Here is a 26,378-nt window from a genome sequence, read left to right as displayed (position 1 = left end):
ATTGCTTTTGTTTTATAAATGAGTACTGAATTGCATAGCCTCCAAAGACACATTTAAAAGTATCCCATACAATAATGGGATCTGCTGTACCTATGTTATGTCTGAAAAAGTCCGTTATAAATCCTTCTGTCCTAATTCTAAACATTTTATCATCTAGCTTTGATTACATTTCCAATATCCTCGCCCATGTGGAAATTCTGTAAGAGTATATATGCCAATTATGTGATGATCCAACCGCATTCTGTCCCCTATCAACACTTTTGTAACTTTTGGTTCCAGAGAGAATGACATAAGAAAGTAGTCAAAATGACAAGCTTGACAAAGCCTCCGCCATGTATATCTCACGAGGTCAGGGTATTTAAGTCTCCATAAATCCACTAATTCCAATATAGCCATGACATTCATGATTTCCTTAAGTGCTGAGCGTGATAGTTTGTTGTGTGACTTCTACTTCTTGCTCCGGGAAGAGTGGGGGCTGATACCCCATGGAGTACTCGAAGGGGGAGAGTCCAATGGCCGAGCAGGGAAGAGTGTTCCTAGCATACTCCACCCACACCAGTTGCTGGCTCCAGTTGGTGGGGTTAGTAGAGATGAGACACCGAAGTGTCATTTCCATGTCTTGATTGGCTCGCTCCGACTGGCCGTTGGATTGGGGATGAAACCCGAAGGACAGGCTGGCCGATGACACGATAAGGGTGCAGAACGCCTTCCAGAATCTGGATGAGAACTGAGGACCCTGATCAGACTATGTCGACCGGGAGTCCATGGATTCGGAAGACGCCCCAGCTCATGGTGCAGCACGTCTCCTTGGTGGACGTAACTTGGGGAGAGGGATGAAATGGGCAGCTTTGGAGAACCTGTCCAGCACCGTAAGGATGGTGGTGTTGCCATCTGACGGGGGGAGGCCCAGTGTCAAAATCCAGGGAAATATGGGACCAGGGGCGATGAGGGACAGGGAGTGGCTGAAGGAGGCCAGATGGAGCTTGCCATGGAGTCTTATTTTGACCACACACCGTGCATGCGGCAAAGAAGGCCGAGACATCAGGAGCCATGGTGGGACACCAGAAGCATTGTCGGAGGAAAGCCAGAGTTTGATGGGCACCAGGGTGACTGGTAAGCCTGGTGGAGTGAGCCCATTCCAGGACCTGAGACAGGCCGAATCAGGGACGAACATCCGGTTAGCCAGACCCCCCCCAGAGTTCTGGTACTTGGTGGAGGTATTATAAATTCTTATGATCAGTCCACACCAAAAATGGATGTTCCGCCGCTTCCAGCCAGTGCCTCCACTCTCCCAGCACCATCTTAACTCCCAAAATCATAGTTCCTTTCGGAATTGAGACGATGGGACAAGAAGGCACAGGGATGAAGCTTTTGGTCCTGGACAGACCATTGGGACAGGACGGCCCCCACTCCCACATCAGAAGCGTTGACCTCAACCACAAACTGACAGGCCGGTTGCGGATGGATGAGGATGGGGGCTGTGGTGAACCGCTGCTTAAAGTCCACAAATGCCCTGTCAACAGCTGGGGACCATGTGAACGGTACTTGGGAAAGGTGAGTGCAGAGAGGGGAGCCGCCAGGGTGCTGTTGCCCCAAATGAAACAGTGTTATAAATTAGCACACCCCAGAAACCGTTGTAGCTGCACCCTGGATGTGGGTTGGGGTCAATCCACCACCGCCCTCACCTTTTTCAGGATCTATCTGGACATTCCCTTCAGCAATGACGTATCCCAGGAAGAAGATAGTTGAGCGGTGAAAATCTCACTTCTCTGCCTTCACAAACAATTGAATCTGATCAGCCTGTCAGGAATGGAGATCAACCACCCTGTATATTTAAATATTATCCATAAAACAAGAAGTGTCCCTTAGAACTATATACATATTAGTTATACATCATGTTAGCATGAAATCTACTAGCAATCAACAAAAATATATGTGCGGATCCACCGTGGGCTCTGCCACCTCAACCATACTGTCAATCTATCATCAATTCGTCCACTCCTATATATAGAGTTTATTTCGTGATCTCGACAAAACAACGGTTGTTATGTTGTGACCATGAGAAAAATAAGTTGTGATCTCGACATAACGAGGGAATTGATTTTGTATTCATATGTCCTCTCTAGACTTCCGAAGATAATGGATAGGCTATCCTCGTGTTACCCTTTGGTCCCTGCCCATCAACTCCTCTCCAGGCTACTGGGCTTTGCTGGCAGGGACTCAGGGGGGGATTAATACATTGACAATGAATGAGGAATCATCTAAGTAAATATGACTGTGAGAAAAGAAATGCATAATGTTTTTTAATTTTTTAACTTGGTATATTGTTCTTTGCTTATGTTGATTTCCATGAACAATTAAAAAACGCCTTTCGAATTTAACAAGCTATTTTGTCCTGCACTAGTCGCTGTACCATAGAAAGTCGAAGTGCATGCTGGGAACTGCGTGAGTTTTTTTTTTTCGGGCGGAGATAATGTTGTTTGCACAAATGGTAGCAAGCAATTTCCATTAATAGAAGTTTGTATTGCACGTTTATTGTACAAAATTACTATTATGTGTCCTCTACTATTGTTCAGTTTCATTTACACTAGGCAGCTATTTAATAATTAAGTTGCGTCATCCTTCGTAGTAGCAAATGTGTCATCTAGCTAACGTTAGCCAGCTAGCTTCCCAACCGCAGAGTTAAACCTTTGAAATTAATATTTTTATACTAACGTTGGCTTAACCTGCCATTACTGGGGGTCATTTCGGAAGGTAGTATTCTGTATGAACCATGAACTTTGCTCGTACAAGACATATGCCCAACTGATTTCGACGTTAATTAACAGACTGTAGAGAGACTAGCTAACATTAGCTAGTATCCGCTAGCTAGCTAACAGTGATTGGTTTCCAAGCACCCAAGTCCATCTTGAATAGGCACACAGCTATAACAGAGACAATGGATGAGAGCCCAGAAGCTGCTGTGGACAACGATGACCTTGTTATTATTGTGGAAAACGAGGCAGAGAGCTTGCCAGCTGAAGAGGAGAGGGCGAAACAGCTAGGGGGTAGCCTCGGTCTCATGGACACCTGCCCTGTCTGCAAGTTGAATTTCCATAACAGAGAGCCGAAACTTCTGCCATGCCTCCACTCTTTCTGCAATAAGTGTCTTCCACCTCCTTCAAGGAACTTAGTCAACACTGAACAACGGCGCGACCCGCAACTTCAAGCGGACAGCTCGAAACCACGTGAGATCCGTCAGTTTGTTTATCGGAAAGTTGATTACTGTAGTCCGACTACTAGTCACTAAAGTGCAGGATAATCATTGCAACTTTTCATTAAAACGAAGATTTCTTTTGTAACTTGGCCTTAATGGATTTTCAAAATCGTCTGTCAGATTGGTTGTAATATTAATAGATGCCTTACTCATTTCTGTGTGTTATTTCACTGGTTCCAGTCAATGTGATCCGCTGCCCAGTGTGTCGACAAGAGTGCTGGGAGGTGGAGGTGCTCGATAACTTCTTTGTGAAGGACTCTGTGGAGGTTCCCAGCAGCACAGTGGAGAAGACCAGTCAGGTGTGTTAATATTGGTTACCAGGAAGGGTCACAAATGGTACGCTCAAATGGGTTAAACATTTTTCAGATGGTGAATCCTTGTCCGGTAATAAGTGCTTACTGACCGAGACCCAGGACACTTACAGTGCCTTTAGAAAGTATTGATACCCCTTGACTTATTCCACATTTTTAAAGCTTTTTAAAGCTTTAACACATCAAAATTTGATTTGATTTGATTTGATACTTTGTAGAAACAGCGATTACAGTTGTGAGGCGTTCTGAGTATGACTTGAAGAGCTTTCCACACCTGGATTGTGCAACATTCGCCCATTATCCCTTTCAAAATTCTTCAAGCTCTGTCAAATTGGTTGTTGATCATTGCAAGACAACCATTTTCAGGTCTTGCCATAGATTTTCAAGCGGATTTAAGTCAAACCTTGAACTCACACTCAAGAACATTCACTGTCTTATTGGTATGAAACTCCTGTGTAGATTTGGCCTTGTGTTTGAGGTTGTCCTGCTGAAATGTGAATTCATCTCCCAGTGTCTGTTGGAAAGCAGGTTTTCCTTTAAGATTTTGCCTGTACTTAGCTCAGTTTATTTTTTTGTCCTGGAAAAACTTCCCAGTCCTTAACAATAACAATCATACCCATATCATGGTGAAGCCACCACTATGCTTGAAAATATTGAGAATGGTACTCGTAATGTGTTGTTTTGAATTTGCCTCAAATATAACACTTTGAATTCAGGGCAAAATGTTAATTGCTTTGCCACATTTTTTGCAGTATTACTTTAGTGCCTTCTTGCAAACAGGATGCATATTTTGGAATATTTTTGTTCTCTACAGGTTTCCTTTTCACTCTGTCAATTAGGTTTGTTTTGTGTCGTAACTACGATGTTGTTGTTCCATCCTCAGTTTACCCCTTTCACAGCCATTAAAAAATCTAACTGTTAGTCACTTTTGGCCTCATGGTGAAATCCCTGAGAGGTTTCTTTCCTCTCCGGCAACTGAGTTAGGAAAGATGCCTGTATTTTTGTAGTGACGGTGTGTATTGATAGACGATCAAAAGTGTAAATATTAACTTCACCGTGATCAAAGGGATATTCATTGTCTGCTTTTTTATTTTGACCCATCTACTAATAGAGGTGCCCTACTCTGCGAGGCATTGGAAAACCTCACTGGTCTTTTGTGATTTTATCTGTGTTTGAAATTCACTGCCCAACTGCCAGCAGCATACCACCCTGCATACCACTGCTGGCTTGCTTCTGAAGCTAAGCAGGGTTGGTCCTGGTCAGTCCCTGGATAGGAGACCAGATGCTGCTGGAAATGGTGTTGGAGGGCCAGTAGGAGGCACTCTTTCCGCTGGTCTAAAAAATATCCCAATGCCCCAGGGCAGTGATTGGGGACACTGCCCTGTGTAGGGTGCTGTCTTTCGGATGGGACGTTAAACGGGTGTCCTGACTCTCTGAGGTCATTAAAGATCCCATGGCACTTATCGTAAGAGTAGGGGTGTTAACCCCGGTGTCCTGGCTAAATTCCCAATCTGGCCCTCAAACCATCACGGTCACCTAATAATCCCCAGTTTACGATTGGCTCATTCACCCCCCTCCTCTCCCCTGTAACTATTCCCCAGGTCGTTGCTGTAAATGAGAACGTGTTTTCAGTCAACTTACCTGGTAAAATAACGGATAAATAAAAAATAAAATAAAAAAACTGACGGATCTTTCAGATAATTGTGGGGTACAGAGATGAGGAATTCATTCAAAAATCATGTTAAACGGTGAGTCCATACAACTTATGTTACTTGTTAATCAAATTTTTTACTCCTGAACTTATTTAGGAGAGGGACAACAAATCTCTATTTAATTCAATTCAGGCTGTAACACAACAAATTGTGCAATAAGTCAAGGAGTGTGAATACTTTCTGATGGCACTGTAGACCATGTGTCACCACTGAAGTGGTGCATGGGACTAAAATCATGGATTCACGTAAAGGCAAGTTCTTTCTCATATGTTCTACCTTCCCTATTTCCAGGTGTGTATGAGTTGTGATGACAACACAGAGGCCACGGGGTTCTGTGTGGAGTGTGTGGAGTTCCTGTGTGTGACATGTATTGAGGCCCACCAGCGAGTCAAGTTCACCAGGGATCATACCATACGGCAGAAGGAAGAGATGTCCCCAGGTAGCCTACTCTATGAAAATGTGGCTTTCTGAATTGTATACTGTAAGAAAATAGAATGCCAAGGAAGGTGGTAGGTAGGAGCTGCACAACTAAATCCTATGAAACCGAATCACAAATATGTAGATGGGTAAATGCGTAGTGATTTATTTTCTTCTAGGCTAAATTATTGTCTTATTCCAGAGGCTGTTGGTGCATCCACACAGAAGCCAGTGTTTTGTGACATCCACAAGCAGGAGCCCCTCAAGCTGTTCTGTGAGACCTGCGACCGTCTCACATGCAGAGATTGTCAGCTGCTCAAGCACAAAGACCACAAGTATGACCACCTTTTACTCACCTTTTATTTATTTTGGAGTGGCGCAGCGGTCTAAGGCACTGCATCACAGTGCTAGAGGCGACTTTTGTCGTGCTTAGCTACCATAAAGGGATACTTTGGGATTTTGACAGTGAGGCTTCCCCAGAGTCAGATGAACTAGTGGATACCATTGTTATGTCTCTGTGTCCAGTATGAAGGAAGTTTGTTTCGCAAGCCAGTGTTAGCTCAATGACGAAGTCTATGGGCATTTGCTAGCATGCTGTATCTGCTAGCACTAACTAAGTCACTCTGGATAAGCAAATCTGCTAAATTACTTAAATGTAACAAGAGACCTACCTATCAGAGGCCTGAGTTGAAACCTACAACAGTCAATAGTCAATATTATGCTCAAACTGGTTGTATATTTTATAAGTATTTTTGTACCTGTGCTTCATGTGTTGGTATTAATCCTCTGTGTAAAGGCGATTTTCAGGTGAACAAAAAGGAGAGCAGTCGTTGATAATATCAATTTAAAAAATTATCTGGTTTATTACAGGAATTCAGAGAGATCACCTTCAAGGAGGACCTCTAATTATATATTAATCACACAGCACTGAAGGTTCTGTAAACAGCCCAAGAGGCTTGTAGGAAGTCACATTAGCTGCTACAGAATCTGTGTCACAGAAAAATTACATTATCAGTGTGCCCTAGACTCAGTCAAACTTGAACCATAACATTCAGCACTGGCAGACATTTGATACTGACAGATAAACAGGTCATAGGTCGGAACATAAACTTATACTCATCAAAAATATAAGTGCATCATGTAAAGTGTTGGGTGTTGGTCCCATGTTTCATGAGCTGAAATAAAAGATACCATGAATTTTCCATATGCACAAAAATATTATTTCTCTCAAATTTTGTGCACATTTGTTTACATCCCTGTTAGTGAGCATTTCTTCTTTGCGAAGATAATCCATCCACCTGACAAGTGTGGTGTATCAAGAAGTTGATTAAACAGCATGATCATTACACAAGTGCACCTTGTGCTGGAGACAATAAAAAGCCACTCTAAAATGTGCAGTTTTTTCTCACAACACAATGTTACAGGTGTCTCAAGTTTTGAGGGAGCATGCAATTAGCGTGCTGACTGCAGGAATGTCTACCAGAGTTGTTGCCAGAGAATTGAATGTTAATTTCTCTACCATAAGCCATCGCCAACGTCGTTTAGAGAATTTGGAAGTATGACAAACCTGCCTCACAATTGCAGACTATGTGTAACCACCAGGACCTCCATATTCGGCTTCCTGAAACGGAGTAGTATTTCTGTCTAATAAATCTCTTGTGGGTGGTTGTGCCTGGCTCCCCAGTGGGTGGGCCTGGCTCCCAAGTGCCCACCCATGGCTGAACCCCCTGCTCAGTCATGTGAAATCCATAGATTAGGGCCTAATCATTTATTTTAATTGACTGATTTCCTTATGAGCTGTAACGCAGTAAAATTGTTATAGCAGATAGTCTATAATTAACAGGCGCAAAATGACTTAAATATGGTACTTAAGCATACGTGATTACCTCCTGTTTCCCTTCCCCAAGGGAACACATCTCCCTGCACATAGTCATGTTTTTTACATATCAATCCATATCACCAGTAAACCAAATACAGGAAAATAATTACTCAATTTCCCATTACTCTGCATACCTTGTCTCTCCAGTTACCAGTTCCTTGAGGATGCCTACAGAAACCACAGGCAACACCTGGAAAACATGACACATCAGCTACAGGAGAAGAGGAAAGCCATAGAAGAAGTGTCCAATTGCATCAACAATGGGTAACTTACTTATTACATACACTAAACGTGCAAACATGTACATAACATTTTATGTTATGTACATAGACAAGTTCAATAGCATGATTGACTACAGGCAAACTCATCATTTCCTTTTCTACTTCTATCTTTATTCTTTCAGACTCCAGCAAGTCGATGAAAACCGCAAATCTGTCACCAATGAGATAAAGAAATCAATTTGCAACTTGATCATGGAGATCAACAGAAAGGGAAAAATCTTGGTCAATCAACTTGAGGTATGTTTGTTAAATAGGACATGAGCTATCATGTTGTCATTTCACCACCACAATAAATAATGTACACTTCTGCTAACATGGCTCTAGTTACCTATGTGAGCATATTTGTAAGTAGCTTTGTGCTAATCATGTTGGTTGTTTCAGACACTGACTAAGGACCATGAGGTCGGACTGAAGAAACAACAAGAAGATGTCAGCCACCTGACCAGACATCTAGATCACGTCATCAACTTCACCAAGTGGGCCACAGCCAGTCACAGTGGCACAGCTCTGCTGTACTGCAAAAGACTGGTAGGAACCATAACTTTAACTGGGGAGTTGGATTTATTTTGGCCTACCTTTTAAACCCACGAGGGATAATGTTGACCTAAATTGTTCAGACAGCTCTGTGTGGAAATACACATTTTAAACTGAATTTGTAATGTTCAAAAGCATTTGAGTGATTCAGAAACCTTTTCTTTCAGATTCTTTGCCAAATCCATTACCTAATGAGGGCCAACTGTAACGCATCCATCGTCCCTCAGAGCTCAGTCCGCTTCCAGTGTCGCTCCGGTTTCTGGGCCTCAAATGTCGACCTTGGTAAGAACCCTAAAACTTCAGTTCTGACCGATACTGTAGGCCGAATCCAAAATAATCCCCATGATGTTAAATGCAGACCTTGTTGAACTAATGTTTGTTCATGTTTCTGTGCATTTCCTAAGGGTCTTTGGCAGTAGAGAGAATCCCTGGTCGTCAGCCCAGTTCCATGCAGCAGGGCTTCCCTCCTGGCCACCCCAGCCAGCCTGGCCCCGGCCCTAGAGGAGAGGGCCAACCCGGGGCCTTCCCTCCAGGCTCCACCGCCCACCAGCGTGGGAGCACCCTGGCCCAGCTCCAGCTGCAGGTAGAGAAGCTTGCTCAGCACCCCAACAGGGCTGGACAGCCCCCTCCCAATCATTGGTCCTGGTACCAGCAGGGTCTGAAGCTCCCGGGGCCAGGTCCAGGGGGCCCACCTCCACAGAGGCCCCACCAGGGGGGTTCTCCATCACAGGGTCCCCCCAACATGGTCCAGATCCAGCAGCCAGGCCGGAGTTACGGACCCCCCGGCCCCCAAACCCATCCCAACCCCAGGAGCCCCACCTCTATGCTGCAAAACGCAGGCTTCCCTCCTCAGGTATGTGTGTGATTCTTTTTTGTTGTTTTTTCTAATCCCTTTTTGAAGTTGTAGATTTGCTCTTTGCTGTTATCCGACACGGAGTCACTGAGAACATGCTATTTCAGTTATGATAAAATGGAGACAAGCTGATGCAAAGGAACCGATTATGATTTCTGTTTACTGAGTTGTGTTATTGTTTTTTTTGTTTTTTAAATGTGTAATTGCAAAACTTGTGAAAAATGCTTGCCTCTGTTGTTTGTGCCATATCTCATTCTAGTCTCTAAGGGATCTCATCCACAACTCCAGCTTCCCTCCCAAACCAATGGATGTGCTACAGGGTACCTCCCGCTACTCTCATGCACCTCCTAACACAGGACCCATCAGCACTCAAGCCTCTATACACCAGGTATATGCGGTTTCCTATAAACTGAAGCTGAACCTCATTATTTAATGTATTTACATGTATTTTATGTCTCTGGTTGTGTATTTACCACACACAAACAAGCAAACGAGAAATAGTGTAACTCTTTGGTTGTTGTTCTCAGCGTAACATGATGGAAGCCGCACAACTGAGGAGGAGTGACCCCAGTGGATCTTCATCATTATCCATGCCCAACCCCAGAGCTAGTTATGCTCCGAGCCTAGCCACTGCCTTCCCAGACAGACATGGTAAGCATCTCACCCTCACACTTCCCTCATTTGTTAAAACAAACTTTAAATATAATTAAATCAGCTATTCATGCCCAATCATACATTTCTCAATTTAACCCATTTCTCTTTCTCCCCTCAGCACAAGGAAGACAGAATTCCCCCATGTCCAAGTCTTCCTCCTCTGAAGCCAACATAGGGTAGGTGAACCCCTGTAGTTACCGTGTGGTTGATGTGTTCCTGGTTGTAATATCTGTGGTTCTGTGTTGAAGGTCTGCTTCCTGGAAGCGTACAGAGCCTCATGCTGCGGCTCCCCCCTCAGCTAAGCGGAGGCGAAGGTCGTCCCCCGGACCAATCATCGTCATCAAGGACGAACCAGAGGACGATGACGAAGTCAGCTTTGTAAGTATGACTGCATGTGTGCTTTTGAAATATGTATATGTATATTCTATTCTATACAATCATATATGAACGATAGAATCTCCCTAGTGTCTCTTCTATCTTCCAGGTGCAGTCTAGTGTTGGAGCCTCAGCCAGCCTGCCAGACAGTAGTACAGGCATCCAGCCCAAGCCCCAGCAGCTGTCTCTCCCAGCACCCATGTTGGAGCCCCAGCTAGAGCCAGAGCCCCAGCTAGAGCCAGGGCCCCCGCTAGAGCCAGAGGCCTGGCCAGGGCCCCCGCTAGAGCCAGAGGCCTGGCCAGAGCCCCAGCTAGAGCCTGAGCCCCAGCTAGAGCCTGAGCCCCAGCTAGAGCCAGAGCCCCGGCTAGAGCCAGGGGCCCGGCTAGAGCCAGAGGCCCGGCCAGAGCCCCAGCTAGAGCCAGAGGCCCGGCCAGAGCCCCAGCTAGAGCCAGAGGCCCGGCCAGAGCCCCAGCTAGAGCCAGAGGCCCGGCCAGAGCCCCAGCTAGAGCCAGAGGCCCAGCCAGAGACCCAGGTAGAGCTAGAGGCTGACCCCCAACCAGACCGAGAAAAGGCCCCAGGTGTCCCTGAAGACGACCCGAATGAAGACTGGTGCGCCGTGTGTCAGAATGGGGGAGAACTGCTCTGCTGTGACAGATGTCCCAAAGTCTTCCATCTGAACTGTCATATACCTTCACTTAGAGAGTCTCCCAGGTAATTAACAACTACATTTCTATGCACCACTCACAGCTGCACAGTCCTGCCTGCTCTGCCTGTTAAATGTAATACAGCTGTCTCTGAAGGGTGATAAGTGTGCAGTACTTTGTAATATAAACTGGGAATTGTTTACCCCCAAAGTGAGACAAGAGGCTGCAATATCGTGAATTCACTAACCCCCCTGTGTGTGTCTGTTTCCAGTGGTGAGTGGTTCTGTTCGTTCTGTCGTGACCTGGCCAGTCCTGAGATGGAGTATAACCCAGATAGCCAGGGAGAATCACCAGCCATGAAGGAAGAGCCAGGATCAGAGAGATTCCCTCCAGTTGATAAGAGGAAATGTGAGAGACTGTTGCTCTGCATCTACTGCAACGAGTTCAGTACAGATTTCCAGGAGCCTGCCTCACCGTTGGTAAGACTGCAACTACCCTATAGAACATTTTTGCTCTATGATTTTAATTCAATCAATACGATACGACTTTGTCTATCGAGTCAGAAAATTGTCTTAACTCCCAATCCCCAGACACCACACATTTTGGATAATTTATAACAGTTAAGTAATGATGCTTCCCCCATCTATGTCCAGTCAATCCCAGAGTATAAGGAGCTGATTGAGACACCAATGGACCTGTCTATAGTGAAGAGCAGGCTGGAGTCTAAGGAGAGCCCACGTTACTGCAGTGCTGAGGAGTTTGTCAAGGATGTCAGGCTCATATTCAGGAACTGTGCAAAGTATTACCAGGTACGGCAAGACTACACAATATGATGCACTTGGGTTCGATTATGGTGCTTGCTTACAACGCTAGGATTCACATTTTGTTTTTGTATTGGACCACAAAACTGAAAATGCCCTGGTTTCCCAGACCCAGGTTAAGCCTATTTAGAATGGACTAAAAGTATGCTCAAAGTCCAGTAGAAGGCTTATTTCAGAAACCAGCCCTAAAATGTGTTAACAAAATTGAGAGACACACCACTTGTTTAATTAGAGATATAAGTAGCATACATTGATGTGCTTGTTTTCCTGTTTTATTCTGTGCTTTCGCTTCTGCTTTGCTTGCTCTTTGAGCTCGGGTAGTCATAAAGTACTTTGTGACGACAACTGATGTAAAAGGGGCTTTATAAAATACATTTGTTTGATTGACAGGCAGACACTGAGGTGGGAGGTGCAGGACTGAGCCTAGAGGAGTACTTTGAAGAGCAGCTCAAGCTCCTCTACCAAGACAGGAGCTTCTCTGGGGGCAGAGAGGAGGGAATGATACCCCCTGTGGAGGATGAGATGGAAGAAGGGATGGAAGATGATGGGATGGCTCCTAACGAAGGGGATATGCCCCCGGTCGAGGACGATCTAACACCTGTTGAAGAAGGGATGCCTTCTATGGAGAAAGAAGGAACAGAAGAGGCTCCTGTGGAAGGAGGGATGGAGGAAGAAGGGATACCTCCATTAGAAGAGAGCATGGAAGGGGAAGAGGCTTCTCCAGTGAAAGGAGACTCACCACCTTCTGATGCTACAGAACCAGCAGATCCATCAACAAGGGGTGCATCATCACCCAACCTTCCCAGCAAGGATGCTCCTCAACCCCTCTCCTCAACCCCAGACAACCCTCCCTGCGAGGAGGCCCCCCAACCCCTCTCAGATACCCCAGACAACCCTCCCGACACCAGCCCTGCTGACTCCCAGGACACCAGCCCTGCTGCAGGCTTAGCCATAGAAAATGAGGGGACGACTGAAGAAATGCGAGACGAAGCAGAAGAGGAATGATTCTTGTTCTTCCACTGTAAATTGGCCGGACAATAAAGCTTTTAGAATTATCTATTGGTTCTGTTGTCTGAAAATACAGGGTGACCTCTTTGCTGCGTCATACACTTTTTGATATGATTTTCAATAATAAATAAAGAAACCGAGAAACCTGGGACGTTTAACAGGGTACAGAGATGGACAATGAATGCACAAATGTTTGTCTTGTTACAAAGCAATGTAGCTACATGTATGAACTGATAATGCACAGACTGTTCTGTTTGCTGGGATTGAGAAGTTACAATCATGCTGTAATTGATGAACTTTCTAGAATAACAATCATAACACACAAATAATGTCCATTATTATTGATAAGTTGTCTGCAATTTTCCATGTTGGCTTTTGTAAAGATGAATGCCATATAATACTGTATATTTAAAATAATGTACGTGATATTATTTATCCAACTCTAAAGAAAAATAACTGCAAAGACAGAACTCCATGAAAACCATAGCCCTACATCACGTCTTAACTCAAAGTGTTTGATAAAGGTCAATCATTTAAACTTTTATGTATAGTTGTGTTATAATTTAGTTCAATTCCAGGCTACTCTTGTACAGAACATTGTTAAGGAGGTATTCTGAAAGGTGGACTCAGCGATATAACAGATGCAAAAGGCAAACAGCATAGTGGGTCAATTTCAGCGACAATTAAGAGCGTGCGGCTCAACTTCTCCGCTGTTTTGATGCCCTGGCTACGGTGAAGTGAACTGTGTACGTAAGCAGATACTGTGTGAGAGCGAAGTCTTGCATCCGCTCATCTCAGTATCTGCTGTGCTGCTGGTGGCAATGTCATTTTTCTGAGTCTACCTTTAAGACTGTTCACTAGATTACAGGGATGTAAAATGAAAGTGCAGTGTTCTCGAATGGTGCTGCTTGATTTTTGGCATGTAAAGAGAACCAAACTGTAGCGCTCACTTTTCCTTTTTGCATGTTTTCTTGTTGCCTGGCTACCCAGACTTGGTCTGGCCAAACGCTCAGGCCACGGACGTTATTTCTTCTCCACTATCAGTCTGGATCTGAGTACCCCCAACCCGTCTGATTGGTCCAGAAACCGATGGTTTGGGCCAGAGTCAGAACACACGTGGATAAAGCATCCAGTTAGAAAATGTGTAATTGACTTTGATACTCTTGATTGGTTAGAGATGATCCAATCGATGAAGACTTTGTTTTGTACAACGCCCCTCATGCCACCACAAGACTTCAATAGATGCCGTAAAGAGGTCACTGGAAAGCAGACTTTGGGGGATAGAAGAAGGTTGCCAGATTGGTGCACAGTGAACAAATCTGATCTAACAAAGTGCATATTCGTCAAATCCGTCATGATTGATGTATTGTAACAGGCCCACTGGTTACCAAAGTCTGATTTGGATTTATTTGGCTGCATAACATTTAGAAGTAGTCCCTTTTCGGTTTAGAAGTGACTGCTAAATGTTAACTCCTGTTGGTATAGCTATTAGCATACAATAAAACTTGAATTTAAACGCTGTCTCAAATATCCACCTGTCCCTTTTAATAGCCAGGCAATGGCACACCTTTAAGCAAATAAACGCCCCTTTCAAAGAAACGTAGGGTCTAAATTAATTGTTTACAGAGGTTCCATCAATGACCAAAAACAGCCAACAACTTCCAGAGTACAGACCCCCAAAAATCGCCCGATCGCCTTCTATTGGCGAAATTAAGGACTGACGAAAATGCACAGTCAAGGAGAATAATGATTCTGTCAAAAAGTTTTTTTAATTATTTTTTTTAACAGAGGCATACTAAGAGAAAAGAAACTTGACACAATGTGTACATGATAACACAGTGTAGGAAATGAAGAAATGTATTAAAATGCTGGAAGTGAATGCTGGAATTAAACAATTAAATATGCAAATGAGCAAAAGCTGTGTGGATTAAGGAAAATAGATGCCTGGCTCACATTGAAGCCTGTCTCAAGACGCCTGTTGTGTTCAGTGATTTAAGCAAATAAACACTGGGCTATTAATTGTGGTAGCTAGCATAGAGAAATCAGTGGTGTTAGTCAAAGTGTTTATATTTTTATTTATTTTTTCACCTTTATTTAACCAGGTAGGCCAGTTGAGAACAAGTTCTCATTTACAACTGCGACCTGGCCAAGATAAAGCAAAGCAGTGTGACACAAACAACAACACAGAGTTACACATGGAATTAACAAACACACAGTCAATAACACAATAGAAAAGGTCTATATACAGTGTGTGCAAATGGTGTAAGGAGGTAAGGCAATAAATAGGCCAAGGAATTACAATTTAGCAAATTAACACTGGAGTGATAGATGTGCAGATGATGATGTGCAAGTAGAGATACTAGTGTGCAAAAGAGAGAAAAAACAATATGGGGATGAGGTAGGTAGTTGGATAGGCTATTTACAGATGGACTGTGTACAGCTGCAGCGATCGGTAAGCTGCTCAGATAGCTGATGCTTAAAGTTAGTGAGGGAGATATAAGTATCCAACAGTGATTTTTGCCTTTCGTTCCAGTCATTGGCAGCAGAGAACTGGAAGGAAAGGCGGCCAAAGTAGGCTTTGGGGATAACCAGTGAGATATACCTGCTGGAGTGCGTGATACGGGTGGGTGCTGCTATGGTGACCAGTGAGCTGAGATAAGGCGGGGCTTTACCTAGCAAAGACTTATAGATGACCTGGAGCCAGTGGACTTCGCCTTGGAGTTCCGGGCCTTGGCTGCTGGTGCGGGGTGGAATGACAGGGCTCTGATGGACCACTACCGATGCAGCCTCCGGGAGGACGTCCGCAGGGAGCTAGCTTGTCGGGACACCACACTCTCCCTCGACGAGCTTATAGACATGTCGATCCGACTGGACAACCTGCTAGCTGCCCGCAGGCGTTCAGAGGGGGTCCTGTCAGTTCCACCTCCCAGCCCTCCCGCTCCAAGTCCGATGGAGTTGGGAGGAGCTGCATCTATGGGGACCGGAGGAGGAGGCTCCTCCTGCACCCACTGCGGCCGGAGAGGACACACTTCGGACCGGTGCTGGAGGAGTCAGTCTGGGAGTCGAGATGGCAGGCGGAACACTTCTCGGCCACCCCAGGTGAGTAGGCAAACTCACCCAGAGCTCCCTGTTGGTCACATGTTATTATTTCATTTTTTCCCTGTGTTTTTTTCCCTCTCTCCAGCATAAGGCGCTAGTCGATTCAGGCGCAGCTGAGAGTTTTATGGATCGCGAACTCGCCCGTAAGTTGGGTATTCCGTTGGTGCAGATAGACCCACCTTTCCCCGTGCACTCCTTAGATAGCTGACCGTTAGGGTCAGGGCTGGTCAGGGAGGCCACGATTCCGCTGGACATGGTAACGCAGGGGGATCATAGGGAGCGGATCAGTTTCTACCTTATTGATTCACCTGCGTTTCCAGAGGTGTTGGGGATTCCCTGGCTGGCTATTCACAATCCCCTCATTTCCTGGAGACAGGGGGCTCTTCAGGGGTGGTCAGAGGCGTGTTCAGGTAGGTGTATAGGAGTTTCCATCGGTGCCACGTCGGTGGAGAGTCCAGACCAGGTTTCCACTGTGCGCATTCCCCCAGAATATACCGATTCGGCTATCGCTTTTTGTTTAAAGAAGGTGACCAAATTACCACCCCATCGACGGGGGGATTGCGTGATAAACCTCCAGGAGAACGCTGCACTTCCCAGGAATCACGTGTACCCATTGTCACAGGAGGAGACGTTGGGTATGGAGACATATGTCACGGAATCTCTGAGACAGGGGTACATTCGGCCCTCCATGTCACCCGTCTCCTCAAGTTTATTTTTTGTGAAGAAAAGGGAGGGAGGACTGCGTCCGTGCATTGATTATCGAGGTCTAAATTCAATCACAGTGGGATTTAGTTATCCGCTACCTCTCATCGATACGGCGGTGGAATCATCCCACGGAGTGCGGTTTTTCACAAAACTGGACCTCTGGTGCGTATGCGGGAGGGAGACGAGTGGAAAACAGCGTTTAGTACCACATCAGGCCACTATGAGTACCTCGTCATGCCGTATGGGTTAAAGAATGCTCCAGCCGTCTTTCAATCCTTTGTAGATGAGATTCTCAGGGACTTGCACGGGCAGGCTGTGGTGGTATACATTGATGACATCTTGATCTATTCTGCCACACGCGCCGTGCATGTCTCCCTGGTACGCAAGGTACTTGGGTGACTGCTGGAGCATGATCTATACGTCAAGGATGAGAAATGTGTGTTCTCCAAACGAGCCGTTTCCTTCCTGGGTTATCGCATTTCCACCTCGGGGGTGGTGATGGAGTGTGACCGCGTTAATGCCATGCGTAATTGGCCGACTCCGACCACGCTAAAGGAGGTGCAGCAGTTTTTAGGGTTTGCCAATTACTACTGGAGGTTTATCCGGGGTTTTGGCCAAGTGGCGGCGCCTATTACCTCACTGCTGAAGGGGGGGCCGGTGCGTCTACGGTGGTCGGCCGAGGCAGATGGAGCTTTCAACCAGTTGAAGGCGCTGTTTACTGACTCGCCCGTGTTGGCGCATCCGGACCCTTCGTTAGCATTCATAGTGGAGGTGGATGCGTCCGAGGCTGGGGTTGGAGCCGTGCTGTCACAGCGCTCGGGTACGCCACCGAAGCGCCTTCTTTTCTAAGAAGCTGGGTCCGGCGGAGCAGAACTATGGTGTGGGGGACCGGGAGTTGCTAGCTGTGGTAAAAGCCCTGAAGGTGTGGAGACACTGGCTTGAGGGGGCTAAGCACCAATTCCTCATCTGGACTGACCACCGCAATCTGGAGTATATCCGGGCAGCGAGGAGACTGAATCCGCGTTAGGCTAGGTGGGCCATGTTCTTTACACAATTTAGATTTACGATCTCTTTTAGACCAGGCTCCCTTAACACTAAGGCCGACGCGCTGTCCCGTCTATATGACACTGAGGACCGGTCCATCGATCCTACTCCCATCCTTCCAGCCTCTAGGCTGGTGGCTCCGGTGGTATGGGAGGTGGACGCGGACATCGAGCGGGCGTTGCGGTTGGAACCTGCGCCTTCACAGTTTCCGACCAGTCTCAGGTACGTGCTGCTTGGTGTCCATGATCAATTGATTCGGTGGGCTCACACACTACCTTCTTCAGGTCATCCGGGGATTGCGAGGATAGTGCGGGGTCTTAGGGGGAAATACTGGTGGCCCACCTTAGCCAAGGACGTGAGTCTCTATGTCTCCTCCTGTTCGGTGTGCGCCCAGAGTAAGGCCCCTAGGCACCTTTCTAGGGGGAAGTTACAGCCCCTCCCAGTTCCACAACGGCCCTGGTCTCATCTGTCGGTGGACTTTCTTACTGATCTTCCCCTATCTCAGGGGAACACTACCATTCTGGTAGTTGTGGATCGGTTCTCTAAGTCCTGCCGTCTCCTTCCATTGCCTGGTCTCCCTACGGCCCTACAGACTGCGGAGGCTCTATTTACACACGTCTTCCGGCACTACGGGGTGCCGGAGGACATCGTATCTGATCGAGGTCCCCAGTTCAATTCCCAGGTTTGGAGGGCGTTTATGGAGCGTCTGGGGGTCTCGGTCAGCCTGACCTCTGGTTATCACCCCGAGAGTAATGGGCAGGTGGAGAGAGTGAACCAGGAAGTGGGTAGGTTTCTGAGGTCGTATTGCCAGGACCGGCCAGGAGAATGGGCGAGGTACTTCCCATGGGCGGAGTTGGTCCAGAACTCACTCCGTCACTCCTCCACGAACATGTCGCCATTCCAATTCGTGCTGGGCTACCAGCCGGTCCTGGCTCCATGGCATCAGAGTCAGACCAAAGCTCCTTCGGTGGAGGAGTGGGTACAGCGCTCTAGGGAGACCTGGCGGGCAGTCCAGGACTCTCTGGACGGCAGAAGAAGAGCGCTGACCACCACCGCAGTGAGGCCCCTGTGTTCGCACCAGGGGACAGGGTCTGGCTCTCGACCCGAAACCTGCCCCTCTGCCTGCCCTGCCGGAAGCTGGGGCCGCAGTGTGTGGGGCCATTTAAAGTCCTGAGGAGGATAAGCGAGGTGTGTTATAGATTGCAATTTCCCTCTTACTATCGCATTAACCCCTCGTTTCATGTGTCTCTCCTCAGGCCGGTGATAGCTGGTCCCCTACAAGAAGGTGAGGTGCCGGAGGTACCTCCGCCCCCTCTGGACATCGAGGGGTCCCCGGCGTACACAGTACGAGCTATTCTGGACTCGAGACGCCGGGTGAGGGGCCTGCAGTACCTCGTGGACTGGGAGGGGTACGGTCTGGAGGAGAGGTGCTGGGTACCGGTGGGGGACATTTTGGTTCCTTCCCTCTTGAGGGAATTCCACCGCCTCCACCCGGATCGCCCTGCACCTCGCCCTCCGGGTCGCCCCCGAGGCCGGGGAGGGCGCGCTGCGGGAACCGCGCGCCAGGGGGGTGGGTACTGTCATGAATCCCGCCGAAGAGGGTGCCTCTTCCTGTTCGGGCGGCGCTCGGCGGTCGTCGTCGCCGGCCTACTAGCTGCCACTGATCCCCTTTTCTGTTTAATTTAGTTGTGTCTGATTAGTTGCACCCGTTTTGTGTTTAGGTTTTGATTGTGAACCCATCCGCAACCGCCCGACTAAAAATCTGAGGCCTGGTGTGCAATATTGCTTTGTTGCCTGATTTAGATGTTTTTCTACGTATAATTTTCTACATTTTGGTAAGCTATTTCTTTGTCAACTTGTCTATAATTGTAACGGCAGATTTCCTCCTCTTCGTCTGAAGAGGAGGTGTAGCAGGGATCGGACCAAAACGCAGCGTGGTAAGTGTCCATATCGTTTATTATAAAACATTAACTGAATACTAAGAAATACAAAACAATAAATGTGAACATGAACGAAAACCAAACCGAAACAGTCCTGTGTGGTGACAAACACAGACACGGAAACAACCACCCACAAACCAACAGTGAAACCCAGGCTACCTAAGTATGATTCTCAATCAGAGACAACTAACGACACGTGCCTCTGATTGAGAACAATACTAGGCCGAAACAGAAACCTAAACAAAGAAACCTAAACATAGAAACACAAAATATAGACTGCCCACCCCAACTCACGCCCTGACCATACTAAATAAAGACAAAACAAAGGAAAATAAAGGTCAGAACGTGACAATAATAAGATGCATTCAACTTCTCTTCTGCCATTATACGTTGCCATGGAAGACTATATAAACCATTGCTCACGAGAGATAATGTCATAGACCGATAGAATGTTTCGAATCTAGTTGACATTGGTAAAGTTTCTCTGTTTCTTTCGCAGAGCAAAGACGTTCAGGAACCTGGCAAGAAAATGTAATAACAAAAAATGGCTGTTAAAAATGTCCTAAAATCAGTTTTACCAGTTGGAAGGAAATAGAACGCTGTGAAAACTACTCAACATGTTTCTGATAGGATTTCCGTTTCGAATTGGATGCATATTTTATGTGGTTTAAATACTATCAGCTTTTATGATGCTGATAAAGATACCTTTTGTAGAAGTGCTAACTGTGCATTCACATTCTCTCAAGATGTTGAAATAAATTAATCATATTTCTCCACCCAAAAGTTTGCCTACGTTCGAGCTGCCCTTTCGAGCTACTTTTGTACACTATATATACAAAAGTATGTGGACACCACTTCAAATTAGCGGATTCGGCTATTTCAGCCACACCCGATACTGACAGGTGTATAAAATTGAGCACCCAGCCATGCAATCCCCATAGACAAACATTGGCAGTAGAATGGCCTTACTGAAGAGCTAAGTGACTTTCAACATGGCACCATCATAGGATGCCACCTTTCCAACACGTCAGTTCGAGCTCCCCCCGGTCAACTGTAAGTGCTGTTTTTGTGAAGTGGGAATGTCTAGGAGCAACAACAGCTCAGCCGTGAAGTGGTAGGTCACACAAGCTCACAGAACGGGACTGCAGAGTGCTGAAGTGTGTCGTGACTTGACTACTATTAATCTGATGACTGTTATTTATCAAATCAACTAACTATGTTTAATTGTTAGTCAATTAAATTAATCATATAACAATTAACTCATTAGGAATTTGGGGAACCACGGGAAAAGTTGTTTAACGAAGTACCATCTCCTGAATTAAACTCTAAAGATATATAGATATCTCGTACATCAATAACAGTCACTTATTAATCATTACCTCTGAACGTTGTAGACCTCTTGAATCCGCAAGAACCCCAGCCTTTCTGATTATTCAGTTCTACACACATTGATTAAATTGTTTATTTACTAACTAACTAAATAAATAATAACACAGAATACACATACACACTTACATGAGACAAAAGTCCCTAGTGGACTGACAAGATATGCCTGCTTGTTACACATGGAGAGGGAGGGGTGGAGAAAGAGAGGGAGAGACCAAGAGAGTCAAACTTATCGTACATTTGGAAACTACCCTCAAAGTAATAATACTACTTTGCTCACAAATCACTGCTTGTTTGGGTAAGGAATGCAATGTATTTACATGTAGAAGTCTTTGTCGTCGTCTCTGTTGAAACCAACCAGTCCTTCTACGAAGAAGGGGCTGGATGGGTGTACGGCTCTGGTTGTCCACCAGAGGACACAATGTCCTTCTTCTTTGTATCGCTTCTCTGGTAGTGAAGTGTTTGTTAGAACAGACACCTAAGATGCACTAACGATTGTCTGAGATGGGATTCTCCTTCCCATGTTGTCTTTAGTCAAAGTTCTAGGACCACTTTTACATGCGCAGCTGCAGACTGGTCTCGTAGTGTAGATTATCTTCTCACTTCCTGTTGGTAGTTTCAGAATTTCCAACCATTTCGTAACGTTCAGCTCCCGCTTCACGTCGGGCTGGTCTGGTAGTTTCAACCATTTCAACGTGTGAACCACGGTCTCAACGTCTTTTGGCCTGATATGTTCATTCTTAGTAAGTCCGGAGCATGTACTTCCGGCGCCGACAGAGATGGCGGCCTCGCTTCGCGTTCCTAGGAAACTATGTAGTATTTAGTTTTTTTTACGTGTTATTTCTTACATTGGTACCCCAGGTAATCTTAGGTTTTATTACATACAGTCGGGAGGAACTACTGGATATAAGAGCAACGTCAACTCACCATCATTACGACCAGGAATACGACTTTCCCGAAGCGGATCCTCTGTTTTGCCCACCACCCAGGACAATAAATCGGATCCCAGCAGGCGAACCAAAACAAAGACGCCATAAAAAGGGGCATCCAAACCAATCTTCTGGTCAGGCTCCGGAGACGGGCACATCGCACACCGCTCCCGAGCATACTACTCTTCAATGTCCAGTCTCTTGACAACAAGATTGATGAAATCTGAGCAAGGGTATCATTCCAGAGAGACATAAGAGACCGTAATGTTCTTTGCTTCACGGAAACATGGCTCATTCAAGACACGCTATCGGAGTCGGTACAGCCACCTGGTTTCTTCACGCATCGCGTGGACAGAAACAAGCATCTTTCTGGTAAGAAGAGGGGCGGGGGGTATGCCTTATGATTAACGAGACGTGGTGTGGTCATAACAACATACAGGAACTTCTGTTCACCTGACTTAGAATTCCTCAGAATCAAATGTCGACCGCATTATCTACCAAGAGAATTCTCTTCGATGGCCCTGAACAAACTTTATTTGACTCTATGTAAACTGGAAACCACATATCCTGAGGCTGCATTCATTGTAGCTGGGGATTTTAACAAGGCTAGTCTGAAAACAAGACTCCCTAAATCCTATCAGCATATCGATTGTGCTACCAGGGCTGGTGAAACCCTGGATCATTGTTATTCTAACTTCCGTGACGCATATAAGGCCCTCCCCCGCCCTCCTTTTGGAAAAGCTGACCATAACTCCATTTTGTTGCTCCCTGCCTATAGATAGAGACTAAAACAGGAAGCTCCCGCGCTCAGGTCTGTTCAACGCTGGTCCGACCAATCTGATTCCACGCTTCAAGATTGCTTCGATCACGTGGATTGGGATATGTTCCGCATTGCGTCAAACAACAACATTGATGAATACGCTGATTCGGTGAGCGAGTTTATTAGCAAGTGCTTCGGCGATGTCGTACCCACAGCAACTGTTAAAACATTCCCAAACCAGAAACCGTGGATTGATGGCAGCATTCGCGTGAAACTGAAGACGCGAACCACTGCTTTTAACCAGGGCAAGCTGACTGGAAACATGACCGAATACAAACAGTGTAGCTATTCCCTCCTCAAGACAATCAAACAAGCTAAGTGTCAGTATAGAGACAAAGTAGAGTCGCAATTCAACAGCTCAGACACATGAGGTATGTGGCAGGGTTTACAGTCAATCACGGACTACAAAAAGAAAACCAGCCCCGTTGTGGACCAGGATGTCTTGCTCCCAGACAGACTAAACAACTTCTTTGCTCGCTTTGAGGACAATACAGTGCCACTGACACGGCCCGATACCAAAACCTGCGAACTCTCCTTCACTGCAGCCGACGTGAGTAAAACATTTAAACGTGCTAACCCTCGCAAGGCTGCAGGCCCAGACGGCATCCCCAGCCGCATCCTCAGAGCATGCATCGACCCCACCCTGTGCGACTGGGTACTGGACTTCCTGACAGGCCGCCCCCAGGTGATGAGGGTAGGTAACAATATCTCCACCCCGCTGATCCTCAACACTGGGGACCCACAAGGGTGCGTTCTGAGCCCTCTCCCTCTCCTGAGCCCCCTGTCTTGTCACCAAAAGCACTCACAAACTTTTACAGGTGCACAATCGAGAGCATCCCGTCGGGCTGTATCACCGCCTGGTACGGCAACTGCTCCGCCCACAACCGTAAGGCTCTCCAGAGGGTAGTGAGGTCTGCACAACGCATCACCGGGGGCAAACTACCTGCCCTACAGGACACCTACACCACCCGATGTCACAGGAAGGCCATAAAGATCATCAAGGACAACAACCACCCGAGCCACTGCCTGCTCACCCCGCTATCATCCAGAAGGCGAGGTCAGTACAGGTGCATCAAAGCAGGGACCGAGAGACTGAAAAACAGCTTCTATCTCAAGGCCATCAGACTGTTAACCAGCCACTACTAATATTGAGTGGCTGCTACCAACATACTGACTCAACTTTAGCCACTTTAATATTGAAAAATTGATGTAAAAAATGTATCACTAGCCACTTTAAACAATGCCACTTAATATAATGTTTACATACCCTACATTACTCATCTCATAAGTATATAGAGTACTCTATACCATCTACTGCATCTTGCCATCTTTATGTAATACATGTATCACTAGCCACTTTAAACTATGCCACTTTATTTACATACCCTACATTACTCATCTCATATGTATATGCTGTACTCGATACGATCTACTGCATCTTGCCTATGCCGTTCTGTACCATCACTCATTCATATATCTTTATGTACATATTCTTCATCCCTTTACACTTGTGTGTATATGGTAGTTGTTGTGAAATTGTTAGTTAGATTACTCGTTGGTTATTACTGCATTGTCGGAACTAGAAGCACAAGCATTTCACTACACTCGCATTAACATCTGCTAACCATGTGTATGTGACAAATTTGATTTGATTTGATTCTGACCTCATTAGGGGCATGGTTTAGTTCATGTGCAAATGACATGAAAAAACATCTCGTTAGAAGACTAAAATCAGTGAGGTGTCTGTGTCCCAAAAGCATTTGATGATTGGCGTGTAGGCTACAGTTATAGGCCCTAAATATTAGGCATACGCACTAATGCCAGATTACCTAAAATAATGAAAGAAAATCCTCATTGTATCCTATAGATATAAATTGCACAATAATGTAAATGTATGGATTTTTAAGGTATTGTTCAACCCGCCTGCCACTCACCACTCTTCATCCACACAATATTTCATGACCCTAAACCCACTCGCCCCACAGATATAGCCACAGGCACTGTTGGTTATGAGTCAACCCACACATCACTCATCCACATGTACCAGGATAACTTTGACACTTATGTCAATACATAGCAGTCAGTGGGGAAAAGATGAGTGACAACCAATTGAAGCTTACATTCCAATACATTCCAGTCAATGGGAAAATATGAAAAGATGAGACTCACAAATAGACAGACATTGCTCTCTCTTTCCTCTAATTCCCCTTCTCCCCGTCTCTCTTCTCTCTAACCTCCTTCTCCTTGCCCCCTCTGTCTCTTTCTCTCAACCTCATATTTATCCCCCTTTCTCTTCTCTTCTCCCTCTCCCCCTTCTTTTACCACCTCAAACCTCTCCCCCTCTCTCCACCGTCTCTTCTATCTCTCTCTTTCTTTGTCTCCCTCTATCTCCCTTTCTTCCTCTCTCTCCCCCTTTCTACTTCCCCCTCTCCCTTTCTCTCTCCCTTTCTCTATCCCCTTTCCTCACTCTCCCCCTTCTCTCTCTCCCTCTTCTCTCACTTCCCCCTCCCAGACAGAGAGGCAGAAAGACAGACACACAGACAGGTAGGCAGACAGACAAGACACACAGACAGAAACACAGGAAGACAGGCAGACAGACAGACAGATAGACCGGCAGGCAGACAGACATGCAGACTCTCTCCCCTCCCTCCTCTCTCTTTCCCCTCCCTCCTTCACCCTCTCCCTTTCTCTCTCCCCCTCCCTCACTCTTCCCCTTCTCTCTCCCTCTTCTCGCTCTCCTCCCTCCATTATCTCTCCCTCATTCTTTCTCTCCCTTCCCCTCTTCCTATCTCTCTCTCCCTCCAACCTCCACAGACAGGATTTCACACATAAATATGTGTCAAGGACATTGACGCATAAGTCAATGCATTGCATTCAAGGCAAAAAATGTTGGTGATACAGCTGCAATGGGTAAATTGGTGAAAAACTCAGGCAAAGACAGGCAAACAGACAGGCAAGCAGGAAAACAGAGAGACAGATGCAGACAGACAGACGTAGGCAGACAGAAATACAGACAGACAGACAGACACAGACAATCCATCAAAAAAAGAAAAGACCAATACCCTCTTCAGAATTCATTCTAACACGGCTTTAAGCTTCTAGAACTGCAAGATTATTGTGTCCAATGGAGATAAAAGATTCACTTCAAATTTCATATGTCGGGTCATGACGGTCCCTGGTCACAAATATGTCAAATCTGGGAAGGATCAACCTTTTAACCTTTTGAAACCACCCATATGACCCTCAATTATGTCACTTCCCGTAATCGCAGGAAGCTGTACTTCAATGTACTGCCTCTTGGGGACACTATTTAACAATGCACTTTACGTAAATAATTGACCGTTCTACAAAAGATGGAATACAATGTTTTTGTGTAACTGCAGGGAGAGAATGAAGCACCATGTTGAGGATGAATTAAGCCATTTCCTGTTGCCACAGTAAGCATGGTTATGTGAGGGCTATAGGCAATGCTTTTTTCTATGGAAGAAAGGCCTTGTTCTCTGTGGGGCCAAGTTTTCTCAGTGAAGAGTTCATTTCACATGGTGAGATGTTGGCTCTCGTTCATCAAGAGTGTCTGGTGAACAATCCCATACCTGAATTTTGTTTCTAGCCTCAACCGTTCTGCCGATGTCAGTCAAAAGCACACTAACTTTAGGTCAGGCTTCAAGTGAGGCAATGTTTAGTTTAGTTTGTTAGGATGCCCATTAGCT

General features: G+C 46.0%; 1 protein-coding gene across 2 annotated transcripts; it reads left to right on the top strand.

Annotated features, from left to right (window-relative positions):
* Window positions 1-2,438: 2,438 nt before the first annotated feature.
* On the top strand, window positions 2,439-14,662 carry LOC112216757 (transcription intermediary factor 1-alpha). 2 transcript variants are annotated; one of them, XM_024376807.2, is made up of 17 exons: window positions 2,439-3,236; window positions 3,437-3,555; window positions 5,571-5,718; window positions 5,899-6,031; window positions 7,723-7,839; window positions 7,979-8,093; window positions 8,238-8,384; window positions 8,558-8,672; window positions 8,795-9,243; window positions 9,503-9,631; window positions 9,771-9,894; window positions 10,016-10,073; window positions 10,146-10,275; window positions 10,382-10,983; window positions 11,188-11,395; window positions 11,570-11,725; window positions 12,128-14,662. In XM_024376807.2, exons 1-17 carry the CDS (start codon window positions 2,939-2,941, stop codon window positions 12,740-12,742), a joined length of 3,663 nt encoding a protein of 1,220 aa, XP_024232575.2. In that variant the 5' UTR covers window positions 2,439-2,938; the 3' UTR covers window positions 12,743-14,662. The 2 variants fall into 2 exon arrangements, with proteins under 2 accessions (XP_024232575.2, XP_024232576.2); XM_024376808.2 differs by having other exon boundaries at window positions 2,440-3,227.
* Window positions 14,663-26,378: the final 11,716 nt, after the last annotated feature.

This window comes from Oncorhynchus tshawytscha, linkage group LG17 (assembly GCF_018296145.1).
Source record: "Oncorhynchus tshawytscha isolate Ot180627B linkage group LG17, Otsh_v2.0, whole genome shotgun sequence".
In the NCBI taxonomy this organism is placed as follows: domain Eukaryota; kingdom Metazoa; phylum Chordata; class Actinopteri; order Salmoniformes; family Salmonidae; genus Oncorhynchus; species Oncorhynchus tshawytscha.
This window is presented reverse-complemented; position numbering and strand designations above follow the sequence as displayed.

Excerpts from the sequence above, each read along its gene's own strand:
- LOC112216757 (XM_024376807.2), top strand. The coding sequence starts at position 2,939 with ATGGATGAGAGCCCAGAAGCTGCTGTGGACAACGATGACCTTGTTATT. Across the intron at positions 3,237-3,436 it reads CTCGAAACCACGTGAGATCC|TCAATGTGATCCGCTGCCCA; the intron begins GTCAGTTTGTTT and ends CACTGGTTCCAG. Across the intron at positions 10,984-11,187 it reads TCACTTAGAGAGTCTCCCAG|TGGTGAGTGGTTCTGTTCGT; the intron begins GTAATTAACAAC and ends GTCTGTTTCCAG.